At 46.1% G+C, this 18,937-nt stretch overlaps 1 protein-coding gene across 6 annotated transcripts in view; it reads right to left on the bottom strand.

Annotated features, from left to right (window-relative positions):
• Window positions 1-18,937, bottom strand: part of sptan1 (spectrin alpha, non-erythrocytic 1) — a 138,656-nt gene that overhangs the window by 31,527 nt on the left and 88,192 nt on the right. For 4 of the 6 annotated variants that reach the window (XM_072488829.1, XM_072488827.1, XM_072488830.1 and 1 more), the window contains 8 exons: window positions 17,603-17,706; window positions 15,084-15,246; window positions 14,132-14,146; window positions 13,261-13,392; window positions 11,145-11,282; window positions 7,941-8,045; window positions 4,317-4,525; window positions 3,991-4,111 (listed from right to left, as the gene is read on the bottom strand). In XM_072488829.1, coding sequence (XP_072344930.1) covers window positions 3,991-4,111; window positions 4,317-4,525; window positions 7,941-8,045; window positions 11,145-11,282; window positions 13,261-13,392; window positions 14,132-14,146; window positions 15,084-15,246; window positions 17,603-17,706 — 987 coding nt within the window. The remainder of the gene's footprint in view (window positions 1-3,990; window positions 4,112-4,316; window positions 4,526-7,940; window positions 8,046-11,144; window positions 11,283-13,260; window positions 13,393-14,131; window positions 14,147-15,083; window positions 15,247-17,602; window positions 17,707-18,937) is intronic. The other 2 variants (XM_072488828.1, XM_072488833.1) reach the window with 1 other exon arrangement.

The raw sequence follows: 18,937 nt of genomic DNA, 5'->3' as shown, positions 1-18,937 counted from the left end.
TAAACGTGTATGCCCCGAACTGGGATGATGCCAATTTTATGAGGCGAATGCTAGGACGCATTCCGGACCTAGAGACGGGAAAGCTGATAATGGGGGGAGACTTTAACACGGTGTTGGAACCAGGGCTGGTAGGAGGCCGGCAGCAGCCAAGGTGCTTAAAGATTTTATGGAGCAGATGGGAGGGGTGGACCCGTGGAGATTCAGTAAACCTAGGAGTAAGGAGTTCTCGTTTTTCTCCCATGTCCATAAAGTCTATTCGCGCATAGACTTTTTTGTGCTGGGTAGGGCATTGATCCCGAAGGTGAGGGGAACGGAATATACGGCTATAGCCATCTCGGATCATGCCCCACACTGGGTGGACTTGGAGATGGGGGAGGAAGCAGGAGGGCGCCCACCCTGGAGAATGGACATGGGACTAATGGCGGACGAGGGTGTGTGTCTAAGGGTGAGGGGATGTATTGAAAAGTATTTGGAACTCAATGACAATGGGGAGGTCCAGGTGGGAGTGGTCTGGGAGGCGTTGAAGGCGGTGGTTAGGGGGGAGCTGATATCAATAAGGGCACATAAAGGGAAGCAGGAGAGTAAGGAACGGGAGCGGTTGCTGCAAGAACTTTTGAGGGTGGACAGACAATATGCGGAAGCACCGGAGGAGGGATTGTACAGGGAAAGGCAAAGGCTGCATGTGGAATTTGACTTGCTGACTACAGGCACTGCAGAGGCACAATGGAGGAAGGCGCAGGGTGTACAGTATGAATATGGGGAGAAGGCGAGCAGATTGCTGGCACACCAATTGAGGAAAAGGGGAGCAGCGAGGGAAATAGGGGGAGTGAGGGACGAGGAAGGAGAGATGGAGCGGGGAGCGGAGAGAGTGAATGAAGTGTTCAAGACATTTTATAAAAAATTATATGAAGCTCAACCCCCGGATGGGAGGGAGAGAATGATGGACTTTTTGGATCGGCTGGAAATTCCCAAGGTGAAAGAGCAGGAAAGGGTGGGACTGGGAGCACAGATCGAGGTAGAAGAAGTGGTGAAAGGAATTAGGAATATGCAGACGGGAAAGGCCCCGGGACCGGACGGATTCCCAGTTGAATTCTACAGAAAATATTTGGACTTGCTCGCCCCGGTACTGACGAGGACCTTTAACGAGGCAAAGGAAAGGGGACAACTGCCCCCGACTATGTCTGAAGCAACGATATCGCTTCTCTTAAAGAAGGAAAAGGACCCGCTACAATGCGGGTCCTACAGACCAATTTCCCTCCTAAATGTGGATGCCAAGGTCCTGGCCAAGGTAATGGCAATGAGAATAGAGGAATGTGTCCCGGGGGTGGTTCACGAGGACCAAACTGGGTTTGTGAAGGGGAGACAGCTGAACACGAATATACGGAGGCTGTTAGGGGTAATGATGATGGCCCCACCAGAGGGTGAAACGGAGATAGTAGTGGCGATGGATGCCGAGAAAGCATTCGATAGAGTGGAATGGGATTATTTGTGGGAGGTGTTGAGGAGATTTGGTTTTGGAGAGGGGTATGTTAGATGGGTGCAGCTATTGTATAGGGCCCCAGTGGCGAGTGTGGTCACGAATGGACGGGGATCGGCATATTTTCGGCTCCATAGAGGGACAAGGCAGGGATGTCCTCTGTCCCCATTACTGTTTGCACTGGCGATTGAGCCCCTGGCGATAGCGCTGAGGGGTTCCAAGAGATGGAGGGGAGTACTTAGGAGAGGAGAGGAACACCGGGTATCTTTGTATGCGGATGATTTGCTACTATATGTGGTGGATCCGGCGGAGGGGATGTCAGAAATAATGCGGATACTTGGGGAGTTTGGGGATTTCTCAGGGTATAAATTGAACATGGGGAAGAGTGAGCTGTTTGTGGTGCATCCAGGGGAGCAGAGTAGAGAAATAGAGGACCTACCGTTGAGGAAGGTAACAAGAGACTTTCGTTACCTGGGGATCCAGATAGCTAAGAATTGGGGCACATTGCACAGGCTAAATTTAACACGGTTGGTGGAACAGATGGAGGATGATTTCAAGAGATGGGATATGGTAGCCCTGTCAATGGCAGGGAGGGTGCAGGCGGTTAAGATGGTGGTCCTCCCGAGATTCCTCTTTGTGTTTCAGTGCCTCCCGGTGGTGATCACGAAGGCTTTTTTTAAAAGGATAGAAAAGAGCATCATGGGTTTTGTTTGGGCCGGGAAGACTCCGAGAGTGAGGAAGGGATTCTTACAGCGCAGTAGGGATAGGGGGGGGCTGGCACTACCGAGCCTAAGTGAGTATTATTGGGCCGCTAATATTTCAATGGTGAGTAAGTGGATGGGAGAGGAGGAGGGAGCGGCGTGGAAGAGATTAGAGAGGGCGTCCTGTAGGGGGACTAGCCTGCAGGCTATGGTGACAGCCCCATTGCCGTTCTCACCGAGGAACTACACCACAAGCCCGGTGGTGGTAGCTACACTGAAGATTTGGGGACAGTGGAGACGACATAGGGGAAAGACTGGAGCATTGGGGGGGTCCCCGATAAGAAACAACCATAGGTTTGCCCCGGGGGGAATGGATGGGGGATATGGAATGTGGCAAAGAGCAGGAATAACGCAACTGAAAGATCTATTTGTGGATGGGAAGTTCGCGAGTCTGGGAGCGCTGACCGAGAAATACGGGTTGCCCCAAGGGAATGCATTCAGGTATATGCAATTGAGGGCTTTTGCGAGGCAACAGGTGAGGGAATTTCCGCAGCTCCCGTCACAAGAGGTGCAGGACAGAGTGATCTCAAAGAAATGGGTGGGGGATGGTAAGGTGTCAGATATATATAGGGAAATGAGGGACGAAGGGGAGACTATGGTGGATGAACTAAAAGGGAAATGGGAAGAAGAGCTAGGGGAGGAGATCGAGGAGGGGCTGTGGGCAGATGCCCTAAGCAGGGTAAACTAGTCGTCCTCGTGTGCCAGGCTAAGCCTAATTCAGTTTAAGGTATTACACAGGGCACATATGACTGGAACACGGATCAGTAAATTTTTTGGGGTGGAGGATAGGTGTGCGAGGTGCTCGAGAAGCCCAGCGAATCATACCCATATGTTTTGGTCATGCCCGGCACTACAGGGGTTTTGGATGGGGGTGACAAAGGCGCTTTCAAAAGTAGTAGGAGTCCGGGTCGAACCAAGCTGGGGGTTGGCTATATTTGGGGTTGCACAAGAGCCGGGAGTGCAGGAGGCGAGAGAGGCCGATGTTTTGGCCTTTGCGTCCCTAGTAGCCCGGCGCAGGATATTGTTAATGTGGAAAGAAGCCAAGCCCCCGGGGGTGGAGACCTGGATAAATGACATGGCGGGGTTCATAAAGCTAGAGCGGATTAAGTTCGTCCTAAGGGGGTCGGCTCAAGGGTTCACCAGGCGGTGGCAACCATTCGTCGAATATCTTGCGGATAGATAGATGGGGGGAAAAAAGAAGGCAGCAGCAGCAGCCCAGGATTTTGGGGTGGGGGGGGGGGGGGGGGGGGGGGTGTAGCTTGTGACAAGGCAGTTGCCAATTAGGGTTAGTTTTCATTTTTGTTATTTAATATTTATTTATTTTTTGGTTTTTTGTTTATATAAAATAGGTCATTGTTATCGGTGTTGTTATAATGTTGTGTAAAGGATGCACAATGTACTGTGTTGGTTGACCAAAAATTTTCAATAAAATATTTATTAAAAAAAAAAAAGTTCATCATCCTTGAGCATTGCTAAAATCATCAGAAGTGGCCTAGATTCCCACATTTTATTCCAGGCCACCTTGGAAGTCGGCCAGACAATGAGCCAAATTGACTCCCTTTGTAAGAGACTCTAAACTGGGGATAGCCTACTGTCTACATGGGTTAGGTGAGGAACTGGATAAACGGCCATTATTGGTGTGACTCCAGACCCATCAACCAGTGGCTTGGTACAGTAGAAATGCTACATCACTATTATCAAACCAAGCTGAAGTTTTTGTCAATATGTACAACGATATCAGGCATCTCGAACCTGGATAGCTGGGTCATGAGCAGCCAACTCTGCTTCCAGGCGCTTGTGCTTCTTCCTCAAGTTTTGTACTCCAGTCAAATCCCGACCATAATCTTCAGAACTCACGAGCAATTTTTTCTCTCTGTTCAAATAAGAGCATCATTCCCATGTCAGCTTTACATAATACTGAATATCACTAGATTCCAACAAGTGTAGGATTCCAGATCCAACTCCACATTCAATTAATCCCAGGTTAGCACACACACTCCACTAATACCGACTTAGTACAATCCTGCATATTTTATAAGCCAGCTTTTCCAAATGGTCATTTTCTCCCCCCAACTCACTTTATCCAGGATTCCTCATCATCCAAATCACGGAAGAATTGATGAAGTCTATGTGAATCATTCAGATTAACACGACGAGCAGTCGCCATCTCTTTAATTTTCCTAAATCGGACATTCACTGCATTACGCTTGTCCTTCACCTGGGTGGTATCGAAGGCATCGCTGGACATGAGACTATCAGCCTGGCCATTTAAGTCTTTCAGACGGTCCTGAAATACAGTCAATTAATGAACCAATTTAGAAAAGCATTTCTGTAACAAAGAAAGTAGATCAGAATGAGAGATGCCCTTGTGCTCACCTCAAATAGGTCTTTAATGAAGGTTTGTGTGTGCCCACATTATTTTTTGTACTGAAATGTTTTGGAGTTCATAATGAAAAATGCTAATGTGCTTCACCTTATAGGGGCTGAATTACAACAGAATGGAAGTTATGTCAGAATTATAGAAAGCTCTGGTTATAACCCATCCTAAAGGTTAGGTTGGCCTTGAAGGCCAATTCACCAGAATGTCAGAGGCTAAAAGGGGTAAATTATGAAGACAGGTTGCACAGGGGAGTATAGAAGATTATTGCTGTTTCCTCCCACTGTCCAAAGATGTGCAGGGTAGGTGGATTGGCTTTGTGAAAATTGCCCCTTCGTGTGCAATAGGTGGAGTTATGGCGGTAGGTGGGGGAGTGGGCCTTTGTACGATGCTCTTTCAGAGGGTCGGTGCAGACCTGATAGGCCGAATGGCCTCCTTCTGCACTGTAGGGATTCTATGATCGGAAGCACTTCTTCACATGGCGGATAGTAGAAATTTGGAATGCTCTTCCTCACAAAAGGTGTTGAGGTAACCAAGTTGGTTAATGGAGTTAAGATCCAGATCAACTGAATAGCAGAACAGGTTTGATGGGCTGAATGGCGTCCTCCTGATCTCACGTTCTCGATTTTTTGACCAACTGATGGAACTCAGGATTTCAGGTCTATCGTTTAGGAATGTCACATTACCAAGAATCTCTCTGAAAAGCATTCTATTTGGATATGACTGATGAGATTTCTCAATGTTTTACAAGTCTGTTGTGTTGAATCCAAAGCGCACAGAAGTTCAAAGTCTTGTACATTTAATCAACTATTTCCAATCTACTTTGTGAGAAGCGTAACGCGCAATGTATTCTGCTGAAAAGTTTTTTTTTTTAAAAAAAAAACTTTTTAAAAAATTCTCCTTTTTCACATTTCTTCCATTTACACCCACCAACAATAAATAATCAGTAACAAATATGTCAATCCCCATATCAATAACGATCCCACCCTCCCACCAAACCCCAAATACTAGCCCGCATGTTCACATAAACAAATGACAAAAAGGAATCGCCCATAGTCACCATTAACACACACAGACCCCCCTCCCCCCCCCCCCCCCCCCCCCCAACTAATGTTCGATGTTATCCAGTTCTTGAAAGTGCATAATGAATAATGCCCATGAATAACTTGACCATCTCAAGAATTCCAACAGGTCCCCCCGCCACACCAAGGCACAGGGTGGAGAGGTTGCTCTCCAACCCATCAGGATCCGCCTTAGGGCGATCAACGAGGCAAAGGCTACAACACCTGCCTCCGCACCCGTTTCCAACCCTGGCTGGTCCGACACCCCGAATATGGACTCCCGGGGGTCCGGGCCCAGTTTCACATGCACCACTTTAGAAATGACCCTAAAAAACTCCTTCCGGTAATCCTCCAGCTTTGGACAGGACCAAACCATATGAACGTGATTAGTTCCCCCCCCCCCGCAATGTTCACACACATCTTCCATCTTCTACTCCTTCAAAGAATCAGCTCATCCTTGCCCTCGTGAGGTGTGCTCGGTATACCACCTTCAGCTGTATCAGCCCCAACCTCGCACAAGAGGTTGAGGCGTTCACTCTCCGGAGCACCTCACACCAGAACCCCCTCCTCCATATCCTCTCCCAACTCTTCCTCCCACTTTGCTTTGATCCCTTCCAGTGGTCCTTCTCCTCTTCCAAAATAGCTCCGTAAACCGCCGACACTACCCCTTCTCCAGTCCCGTCGTCAGCACCTCCTCCAGCAATGTGGAGGCAGGCTCCACCGGGAAGCTCTTCTTTCTGGCAAAATCTCGAACTGCATTTATCTAAACATTTTCCCCTCCAGCCCATACTTCGCTTCCACCTCCTTCAATCCTGCAAACCGACTCCAAAGAAACAAATCTTTTAGTGTCTTAATCCCCTTCTCTTCCCATTTCCGAAAATTTCCATCCCACTTCCCTGGCTCAAATCTGTGGTTCCCCAGAATCGGCATTTCCCTCGACCCTGCCCCCAACCCGAGGTGTTGGCGAAACTGCCTCCAAATTCTCAATGAAGCTATTATTACCGGACTCCCTGAGTATTTCCCCGGGGCAATCGGGAGCGGCGCTGTTGCCAGTGCCGCTCCCGTACAGACCACCTTCACAAACTCTCCTCCATTCTGACCCACTGGGAATCAACCCCTCTGACCCAGTCCCGCACCTTCTCCACATTCGCCGCCCAGTAGTAATACATCAGGTTCGGAAGACCCAAACATCCTGCCTGCCTTCCCCTCTGTAGCAGCACCTTTCTAACTCTGGCCACCTTCCCTCCCCATACGAACAAAGTAATCCTTCCCTCAATCTCTCTGAAAAAAGCCTTTGGCAGGAAAAGCAGCAGGCATTGAAAAATAAACAAAAATCGCGGCAACACGTTCATTGTAACGGCCTGTACCCGACCCGCCAGTGAAAGAGGGAGACCATCCCACCTTGCCAGATCAGCTTTCACTCTCCACATCAAACTACAAATGTTGTACCTGCGGAGCCCCCCCCGCCACTCCCGGGCAACCTGCACCCCCAGGTACCTAAAGTGAGTCCCTGCCCTACGGAGTGGCAGCCCCCCCGCCCCTGCCCCCACCCCCGACTGAGACACCACAAAATACTCACTCTTGTCTAGATTTAGTTTGTACCCTGAGAAAGACCCAAACACTCGAAGCAGCTCCAATATTCCCCCTATCGACACACTCGGTTCCGAGACATATAACAGCAAGTAATCGGCATAGAAGCACACCCTATGCCCTATCCACAGCCCCCCCACCCCCCGCACTATTCCTTTCCATACCCCGAACTTCCTAATGCGATGGCCAACAGCTCAATCGTGAGTGCAAACAGCAGGGGGGACATAGGACATCCCTGCCTAGTCCCACGGAGAAGAGGACATTTTTGCAGCGCTATGGTGAAAAAACATTAGGATAGGATTGATTAGATATCACTTTAAAAGAGACAGTACAAGAAAAATGGGCTGAATGATCGCCTTTGCTGTATAGTTCTACGATTCTATGAATTGCAAGAAAGTCAATGACTAGATGATTGTATCCTTTATTTTAAATTTATGCGATTTCAACGTAAAACATGCACTGCCCCAACTAGCTTTCTCATCCATTGCAGGAAGTGATGTATATCTCTGAGGCACAACAGTATATGAACATAATCCCTGAAGGCCAAAAGCCCAAGTGATCCATGAACAATTTGGCTGCTGCGGGCAGCTCTTCCCTGGAGGTCAGTCTCCACAGCAACAAACCTGTTTCTCTTATCTATAATTAGAGCCTTCTAACAAACCCTTCATCATTACCTCATGAGCATTAATATCTGCTTCAAGAAGCTGGTGCTTCTTCAGTAGGTTATTCACAGACGCCAGGTCCTTGCCATAGTCCTCAGAGGCCAGGAGAGCTTCCACCTTGCAAAGAAATCAAAATCTGGCTTAGTGGCAACAATTTTTTTAAAAATAGAATGACAGAAATATGGCTCTTACTGACAAGTTCTGACAGCGTGCTAAATGCATTGCAAAGCTAAAACAATTTGGATCACAGAATTAAATTGCAGTATGATACCTGCACAAGGTAGGAAAGAACGCCCTTGAGAACTGACAATATTTAGCAACAAAACCAAGGACAGATCGGTCTGGTCTTCCCGCTGCATGTTTCCTGGTGGTGAGATTCTCTAGTCCTGCTGCTGTGAATGGGAATTCCCACTGAAGTCACCCCCACAGCGCCGGGAAACCCGTGGGTGGGTGTGCACTGCCAGTGGGACCAGAGAATCCCTCCCCCAGCAAACGGCCAGAGAATTCCGACCTCAATGTAGAAATCTGTGCGATAATGAAATTATTAGAAACAGTCTTTTGATTTAAAGTTACAAATGGAAGGACATAGTCAGTGCGGCTGCAGTCAAACCAGTTGCCAGCTTGACTCAAAATATGATTTTAAAAAAATCTTGAGTACCCAATTCATTTTTTCCAATTAAGGGTCAGTTGAGCGTGGCCAATCCACCGACCCTGCACATCTTTTGGGTTGTGGGGGCGAAACCCACGCAAACATGGGGAGAATGTGCAAACTCCTCACGAACAGTGACCCAGAGCCGGGATCGAACCTGCGACCTCGGCGCCGTGAGGCAGCAGTGCTAACCACTGTGCCACCGTGCCGCCCTTCGCTCGACTCAAACATGAGTTGCAGGTAGCAGCTACAAGATTTTGCCGAGTTTTCCTTCTTTACATTCCAGTGTTCCAAGGTCTCACAATAATTTTATACAACTTTCCCATGCAAAATATAGAAAGTTTCAACCGTACAATATATATATCTTGCAATTGTATTAGCATTGCAGGAGGATTTTTACTTCGTCCACATGAAGTGTTATGGATACAGGACGAAATTCTCCTACCCGCCCCGCCACATTTCTGCCCCGACCGGCCGGCGGGAGTCTCCGTAACACCGGCCGGTCAATGGGGTTTCCCATTGTGGGGCAGCCCCACGCCGTCGGGAAACCCCCCGGCGCCGGCAAAACGGAGACTCCCGCCGGCGGAGAATGACACCCACAGTTTTAAAAAAATAAATTTAGAGCACCCAATTATTTTTTTTCCAATTAAGGTGCAATTTAGCGTGGCCAATCCACCTAACCTGCATGTCTTTGGGTTGTGGGGGTGAGACCCACGCAGACATGGGGAGAATGTGCAAACTCCACACGGACAGTGACCCAGGGCCGCGATTCGAACCCAGGTCCTCAGTGCCGCAGTTTCAGTGCTAACCACTGCGCCACATGCCGCCCCGATTATGGGTAGTTATGTAATTTTTAAAAAAATATTTGAAAAGGGGTAGGAGAAACTCAAGCAGAAAACTAGAATACTCAGTTCCACCTCATTTCGTCAATCACCTTCATCACAAGGTCAAAAGTGGGGATTTTTGCACAATGTTCAGCACCATTTGTGACTCAGATACCAAAGCAGTCAGTGCTCACATGTAAAACCAGGACAATATCCAGGCTTGGGTGATAAGTGGCAAGTAACATTCATGTCATAAAGTGCCAGGCAATGACCATCTCGAACAAGAGAGAATTTAACTATCCTTCCATGATATTCAATGGCATTACCATTACGGTTGAAAGTTTCTATATTTTGCATGGGAAGGTTGTATAAAGTTATTGTTGACCTTGGAACACTGGAATGTAGAGAAGGGAAACCCTCAACATTGACCAGAAACTGAACTGGACCAACTGTGGCTACAAGAGCAGATCTGAGGCTGGCAATTCTGCAGGGAGGAACACACCACCTGACTCCTCAAAGACTGTCCGCCATCTTTTTTAAAAATTCGTTCATGGGATTTCGGCGCTAGCATTTATTGCCCAATCCCAATTGCCCTTGAGGGGGCAGTTAAGAATTAACCACATCGCTGTGGGTCTGGAGTCACATGTGGACCAGACCAGGTAAGAGCGGCAGATTTCCTTCCCTAAAGGACATGAATGAACCAGATAGGTTTTTCTCGACAATCGGCAATGGTTTCATGGTCAGCATTGGACATGTTTAATTCCAGATTTTCATTGAATTCAAATTTCACCATCTGCAGTGGTGGGATTTGAACCTGGGTCCCCCCCGAGCATTACGCTGGGTCTCTGGTTTACTAGTCCAGTGACAATACCACAATGCCACTGCCCTCCTATAAGACACATGTTAGGAGTGTGATGAAATACTCTCCACTCGCCTGGATGAGAGCAGTTCCAACCTCAAGAAGCTTGACACCATCCAGGACAAAACAGTCCACTTGAGAGGCACCCCATCCACTACAGTAAACATTCACTCCCTCCACCACTGACACAGTGGCAGCAGTGTGTGCCATCTACAAGGTGCACTGCAGCAACTCACCAAGGCTCCTTCCAAACTCACAACTTCTATTACCTAGAAGGACAAGGATAACAGATGCTGGGAACAACACCACCTACAAGTAACCCTCAAGTCACACACCACCCGGACGTGGAAATATATTGCTGTTCCTTCATCGCCACTGCATCAAAATCCTGGACCTTCCTCCCTAACAGCACTGTGGATGTTCCTACCACACGTATGGACTGCAGCAGTTCAAGAGGGCAGCTCATCATCGCTTTCTCAACAGCAATTAGGGACATGCAATCAATGCTGGCCTAACCAGCGACAGCCACATCTCATGAACTAAGATTAAAAACAATTGTCATATTTAAAGTGACTCAGAAATGGTACGGCATAAATGCGTTACTGTGGGTGGGGATGGCAGGCAGATACTTTGCCATCACAGGATACATGCAAGAGCCTGTGTACAAGTTTAAACTGAACTACTCCAATAATTTATAAAATTGGTCAAGTGCATATTCGGAGTTTCACTGCAAATCATTTTTTACTTAGATTTTCCATTCCTGGGCAGATCTGTAATCTTCCAGCAATCAGCAAAATAGCAGAGTCCATGAAAATAGGTTCTCTATCCAGGGTTAAAATCTGGTTCCTTTAAAAATGTGGATGATACAGTGCAAACTCACTTACCTCTGACAACCAAAAGTCAAAGTCTTTGATTCCAGTGTTGAAATTTTGCTGTTTATTGGCCTCTTTCAATTTTTGGCTCTTTTCTGCTGATTTGTTCACTAAATACTCCCATTGGTCAGCCAACGTTCCCAAACGAGCCTATCAAAACAGGTGGACATTGAACCAGGATAAGTTAACCAAAAGGAAATCATGCAAGTGAATTAAAATTGAGTGAATAATGGTAAAGGTCACAAGAAGAATGATGTTAGTGAGCTAACAGTTCAAGTAGGAGAGTCAAGACTATGATAAATAGCTGCAGGTTCAAGAGTATGGCTTCCTCCAACCTCTCAGGTCTACTGGCCACCATCATAGCCAGAGGTCACTTTTACTTCGGTAACAAGCAGATAATTGGCCTCATACACACATTACCTTATTTAATTTTGTAATAACTTTGCCAAGGGCAGTCTTCCGATACCAAATCCCTTTATTACAGTAACACACAAGGCTGCTGCCGTGTCTTACAATGTACACATCCAAGCCCGGGGACCTACAGAGACATATCAGTCTGGGTTGGAGCAGCAGGATTTAAACTCCCACCATACATTTCCTATCGGGCAAGCTACCGCCCGCTTAATAGGGAATTCAAATATCATCTATTGACGATCCCCCAATTCCTTCATGGCCACCATAAGACCTTTTCACCAAGACGAATTAAAAAGAAAATAAACAGGTGGGGTGTATAACTGGCTGGTAAATCTGCTTCTGCCAGTTTTAAGCCTCTATCCAAAATGAGAAATTACCCTAAAATGCTTTATTTTTAAACAAAATAATAACTCATCGTGACAACTTTTGCCCACCTTCAGTAAGGCTTATGACAAGGTCCCACATAGGAGACTGATGAAGAGGGTAAGAGTCCATAGGATCCAAGCCAATTTGGCAAATTGGCTTCGTGGAGGAGACAAGTGGGTGATGGCAACAGCTGTTTTTGTAACTGAAAGCCTGTGTCCAGTGGTGTACCACAGGGTTTGGTGCTGGGTCCCTTGCTGTTGGTAGTGTACACTAATGATCTAGATGTGAATTTTGGGGGTATGATCAGAAAGCTCGCAGATGTTGTGAAAATTGTGGGACGGTAAATAACGAAGAGGAAAGCCTTAGATTACAGGATGATGTAGGCAGGCTAGTCAGATATACAGAAAAATGGCAAATGGAATTTAAACCCCCAAAAAAGAGCGGTGATGCATTTTGGAAGGATTAACAAGGCAAAGGAATGACAATGAATGGCACGTTGCTAGGAACTGCAGAGGACCAGAGGGGTCTTGGAAATCCATGTCCTGCTGCCTTCAGGGATCTTTGGACAGGTAGATAAGGTGGTTAAGAAGGCTCATGGGATATTTGCCTTTATTAGCCAAGGCATAATATAAAGAGCATGGAGGTTATGATGAAGCTTTATAAAATGATCGTTAGGCCACAGCTAGAGTATTGTGTCATCACAATAAAAAAGGATGTGATTGCACTAGAAAGGGTGGAGAGGAGATTCATCAGGATATCGATGGGGTGAAGCATTTCAGCTATGTAGAGAGGCTGGTTAGGTTGGGGTTGTTTTCCTTAGAGCAGAGAAGGCCATGGGGGGATCTGATTGAGATGTACGCAATTATGAGGAACATAGATAGGTAGACAGGAAGAAACCTCTCCCTTTAGTAGAGGAGTCACTAACCAGGGGGCATAGATTTAAAGTCAGGGGCTGGAAAGTTAGATGGGATTGGAGGAAAAACCTTTTCACCCAGAGGGTGGTTGGAATCTGGAACTCGCTGCCTGAAAAGGTGGTAGAGGCGCGAGCCCTCACATTTAAGAAGCATTCAGATGAGCACTCGAAATGCCACAGCATGCAAGGCCAGAAAATAGGTTTAGAATAGATAGGCGCTTGATGCTGACGCAGCCATGATGAGCCTCAGGGCCTTTCTCTGTGCTGTAAAGCTCAAAGACTCTATCTCTGCCCCTATAGTAGGAGTATGGCACAACTGGACCAGTAATATCAAGGCCTAGACCAATGATCCCGCAGTTGGAGGATAGGCTAAATGAGCCAAAAGGCCTACTCCAGTTCCTATGCTCCTAGAATCAAGTTAAATTCGGTGGTCACCTGGACAGCATCTTCACTACCAGCACATGCCCCTCGACCGATCAGTGATTTCCCCATGTCAATGACCCCACGGATTCGATCAGCATTGGCCTGCAGCTCCGCTTCGAATGCTTGGTGCTTCTGGTGTTTGCTCTGTGGGAGAGTATCACAACGATCACTATATTTAATAAATGTCAATTTCCAAAGATTCTCTCCGAGGCCTAGGACATGTCAGTAACCAAGTGTGTTGAAACATACAACTTCATAGCAATTTTAAACTGGTGCAAATTGGTCTCAATGGACATCAAAACCATAACTTCTCTTGCAGCTTTGCAGTCTTTCCACTTTTCAATTACAATACAGATCATATATATTGCATTAATTTAATTTTTTCACAATTTTTAGTAGTCAAATAATCTCAAGCATGTTAGACTAATGGTTATCAGGTTCTATTCACAACTACTGTCAGAGCCCCAGTTAGAACGCCAGCTAAACTTATTACTGCAACAGTCATAAAGCCTCGGAAGAAATCACATTTAGGATGGTAATAGGGGTTAATACTGACAAACACCACACTAGTAATAACCAGACAATCAACAGCTCCCAGCGACAAGGACAGAGCCAACTGAACAAATGTCTTCAGTGTTAATTTTTAAATGAATGCATTATGGTTTTTTAAAAGTCAGGAGAATGGCCTGTTATATCAGAGAAGCAAATCAATGCTAAAGGTGTGTCAACTTAAAAACTCAAAAAGGACAGTCAGAAAAACTGGAAGCAAAAGCTGTAAAGCACAAAATTAAAAGGTTAAGTTTATAAAACACTATCCAACCAATCCAATAATGCGCTTTAATACAGACAAGATCTGGGTTACACAAAAGCCACAAATACTTACCAGCAGTTTGGACAGCTAAAAACAGATTAAGAGAGAAGATTAAGAAGGTCAATATTGAATGGTCAAAATATTATACTCAATTTAAAATTTCTGTTCACATAACACATATTAGCCTTAACGTCCTATATTCAAGAAATTTACCTCAAGAGGGGTTGGTCTGAGATCTGTGCTTAGAGCAGAGTTATTCAGTCTTTATTTTATTTAAATAATTATTTTCCAATTAAGGGGCAATTTAGCCTGGCCAAACCACCTACCCTGCACATCTTTGGGTTGTGGGAGTGAGACCCATGAAAACGCAGAGAGAATGTGCAAATTCCACACGGACAACGACCCGGGACCGTGATCGAACCCGGGACCTTGAAGTAGTGAGGTTGCAGTGCTAACCACTGTGCCGCCATTCTCAAGAAACTGACATGGGGAAACATCTGGCAGAGGTCAGACATATTCCCACAGCGAATAGCAGTACGATTTTTAAATACAAAAATAGGAGGGGAGGCAAGAGCAGACCGAGGAGCACTCCAAGCAGGTCTTGTGCATCTCTTTTAAAAAAAAAAATAAGTTTAGAGTACCCAATTCATTTTTTCCAATTAAGGGGCAATTTAGCGTGGCCAATCTACCTACCCTGCATACCTTTGGGTTGTGGGGATGCAAACCACTGGGAGAATGTACAAACTCCCCGCGGACAGTGACCCAGAGCCAGGAACGAACCTGCACCTCGGCGCAGTGAGGCAACAGTGCTAACCACTGGGCCACCATGCTGCCGCCTTGTGCATCTCTTTTGGTGCAGGATTACCACAGATTTTGAAGCAAGTAGACCATTGTCTCAGCAGGGACAAGTGAATTGTAACACTCCGGGTTAAGGCGGGAAATGAACAATCAAGTTTAAATTTTGCACGTCTGTCTTTTTTTATCAGTACTCAGTACTACCAATGAATACTTGAAGCTTAATTACCTGAATGTTTGTGGGATCTTTGTAAGATTCATCAGTTGCAGTCTGCAGCTTCTCACTGATCCAGGCCTCAATTTCATCTACATCCCGGCTAAACTGTTGTAAGGTCTGTGATTCTCCGAGTTTGGATCTCTTCTCGATCATCTGAGCTTTTAGGCGGCGCCACCTACCAAGATATTTCAGTGAGAAACAAACTGCATAAAAGGTCCTGTCATAATTTCAGTAATTCCACGAAGCGCAGGCTAAAAGGCAAAGCAGGTTTGTTCTCAAACATACATGAAGCTGAGGAGCAGCACACAATACATCATAGCCCAAGACTATTGGGAACTGCCACACTGGTTCTGGGGTCAATATGTATCTTGTTGGTGAGCCCTCACTGGGCGGGCTTCCCTATGTTGAGCTGTGAACTCGTATTCCACGAAGCCCACGAGGAGATCAATCAGCGAGAGCCCCATGATCTTAGTGAGGGTCCACTCAGATGCATGCAGCAGGATGCACTTGTCCTTGGATTTTACGAAGTTGGGATTTATCAAACCATAGAATCAAAGAATCCCAACAGTGCAGGAGGCCATTCAGACCATTGAATCTGTACCGACCCGGGGGCAGCACGGGGACACAGTGGTTAGTCACTCTATCTAGGCCTCTCAGCATCCTGCAAGTTTCAATAAGATTCCCATCATCCTAGGGTGCATAGTGGTTAGCACTGCCTATGGCCCCAGGTCACTGTCAGTGTGGAGTTTGCACATTCTCCCGTCCTTCGCGGCGCTCCCGATCGTGCAGATCCCAGCGCAGCAGCCGGCTTTTAATGACGCTGACTGCAAGCGGCCTTTAAAATGGCCGCGAACATGTTTAAAAAAAATGTAGCCGCATTGCGCATGCGCAAAACTATGCGCATGCGCACCGATGATCGGCCGCGCATGCGCAGTGCGGTCGCTATTTTTGTTAAACGGTTGCAGCTTTTTGTTTTACAAGTTTGGGGGTTTTTTATTCATTTATTTTTTTCATTCAATTTTTATTTTTTTCATTTTTTTATTCTTTTTTTTTTTAACAAGTTCGGGGGAGGGGATTTATTCATTTAATTTTTTTTTCCATTTAAACATTTTTTTTTATTTTTTATTTTTTACAAGTTCCGGGGGGTTTTATTTAATAAAATTTAACGGGAAAAAATGCAGAACTTCGGACAGATGGAGACTCCATACTTTCCGACACCGGAAGGCTTCACCTTCATCCAACAGGTTCCATTGGAGGAGCATGTACGAGGGCCAAAGGGACCGAAAATGATTTCCCCCATTTTAATCTGCAGCAAGCAAGGTAAGAGAAAATGGTGGGTTTCTCAGGTCGGCCGGCTGGCGTGGGTCCAGAAGGTCGGCCGGGTTGGGTCCCGAAGGTCGGCCGGGTTGGGTCCCGAAGGTCGGCCGGGTTGGTAAAAATGGGTCCCCGGGAAAAAAGTTTGAAGAACACTGCCCTAGACCCTTTCCAAGGCCAGCACATCCTTCCTTAGATACAGGGCCCAAAACTGCTCACAATATTCCAATGGGGGTCTGAGAGTGGGCAAAGAAGTGGCTGATGGAATACAATGTGGAAAAGTGCGAGGTTATGCACTTTGGTAGGGTGAATAGTGGCATAGACTATTTTCTAAATGGGGAAAGGCTTAGGAAATCAGAAGCACAAACTCTTACGTTTAACGTGCAGGTTCAGTTGGCAGTTAGGAAGGCAAATGTAGCGTTAGTATTCGTGTCAAAGGGGCAAGAATACAAGAGCAGGGATGTACTACTGAGGCTGTACAAGGTCGAGAACGTGGGCCTTCATGAATAACCTCGTAAACATCCTTCCGCTGCCTTTTCAACTCTCCAGGGCTTCGTTGAGCGCTACGTGTATGGGACCAGCATACAGCATCTTTTCTGCTTCCTGCAGCCTCTTCCTTTGATCATCAGCGCTTTATCCCTGGTGGTTCTTTCCCCGGTTATTCTCCCTTTCTGACCAGAGAATCTTTTAATGGTGGCCAACTTGATCTGGATCTGACCTACAATGGGTGGGCAGGGTCCAGATTTGGATATTTAAGTGTGCAATTAAACTCACTTAAATATGTTCGCACTGGAGTCACCAAAGGTACGGGTCTTAACAGCCTCGCCTCAGAGACCCTGAGGGTCCGCTATTTTTTTCTTTCTACACCAAGCTAAGCTCGTTAGTGCAGGAACTGAGCCTAAGTGCGGCCTCAGTGACGTTCTTGGTGCTGGAAGTGTGGGAAAACACCCTGCTAAACGTGCCCAAAACAGGACTGTGTTTCATTTCCATTAAATCACGCCCCTTATATCCCAGATGGCCCAGCCCTTTACTGCAAACAAAAAATTAAATAGAGAATGCACAGCCCGTCACCCTGCCACACTCTGGAGCATGCATGGAACTCTTGCGCCTGCCAGGGAATGGAATCCAGAACGAGGTAAATTCATGTTTAACATTTGATCAAAAAGGTCTATCTGCTTAAATCAAATCACTTGTGCCACTAACCATTAGACACTCACCTGTCCAATACCTCATTGCGACGACTCGAAATATCATCCTTTGCATAATGTTCAGAGCCAATCAACTGATCAGCAAAGGCTTGTAGTGCTGCAATCTTCTCTTCCTGTTTATAAAAGCAAAGAATAAATAAAACTAACCAAATTCCTGATGGAGCTTTTCACACCCAGAAATTCTGTTGATTAGTATAGAATTACATTAAAATTGCCTTGTGCTGCCATGTGTCATGTAGCATTACCACAAGATAGCAATTTGTTACTTTATTTGCATTGTGTGCTGGAGTCATTTACATATTTAGATTTATATGCAATTTGTATTTTCTGGTCATTAACAAGAACTTTATTTTCATTCTTGGCCAAGCAGATCCAAAGGGAAGCCCAAAGCCCATTCCAGCTCTGGAAATCTGACCCGGGCATCATGGTTGTATTTTTACTTCAATGATTTATTGCATTTGATTGCTGGAGGCTTGAAAAGGGCGGTTGTCATCTCAATAGCTAAATCCTACATCACTATCGTTAGATCTGCTGGTATTTATAGCATGAAATATCACCAAATTAAACAGGAAAGTCGATTTTAAAACTTTACATGCAGCCCACAAGGCTTCATAGTACACACCTAAATAGGTCCAATGACAAGCAGCTTGAATGATCATGGTCCTCCCTGACCAAGGATTAATAGTGTTGTTATATCTAACTCCAGCCACTGAGTGGCACTGTGGTGATGAAGTAATACCAACAAAATGGTTGAAATTGCTCATTACAGATGGAAGCTATTTCCAGAAGTTTACTAAAAGTGATATTCGGTTACAAGACTCAAAACGGGGGGGGGGGGGGGGGGGGGGGGGGGGAAGAGAGAGAGAGAGAGAGAGAGAGAGAAGGAAAATCCCCCCAAAGTTTCTAATGTATTTCCTCAGTTTTCAGTAATCACACCATTCATGTCTGAGGTATCTTCATATTCAAACACTTTTCGGTATCTCTCCTAATTCCTGCTCAGGATCTCTTGCCCTCCTTGTGGAGCATCTTCCACCTTCGGTCATTTCAAGATGTGAAAAAACGTTGTGCAAGTTGTTATATTGTCCAATTCTGCAAAGCGTCACCATCCAGATGTTTCTCACTCTGTAGTTGCTGCCTGCCCTGCTGAGTATTTCCAGCATTTACAGAACTTTGCATTTGCCTATTGGTGTATTGTCTAGCCAGCAGAATAAATGTTGGCAGAGGGATAAGTTCTGGCAGGCACAAGTGGCATTCTTCTGTCAATTTCTACATTTTGACATGCAGTTTTTGTCACAATCTAAAGGGCCTGCCAAGTCTGGCTCTATCACATATTTGAGCATTTGG

This window comes from Scyliorhinus torazame, chromosome 22 (assembly GCF_047496885.1).
Source record: "Scyliorhinus torazame isolate Kashiwa2021f chromosome 22, sScyTor2.1, whole genome shotgun sequence".
Taxonomy (NCBI): domain Eukaryota; kingdom Metazoa; phylum Chordata; class Chondrichthyes; order Carcharhiniformes; family Scyliorhinidae; genus Scyliorhinus; species Scyliorhinus torazame.
This window is presented reverse-complemented; position numbering and strand designations above follow the sequence as displayed.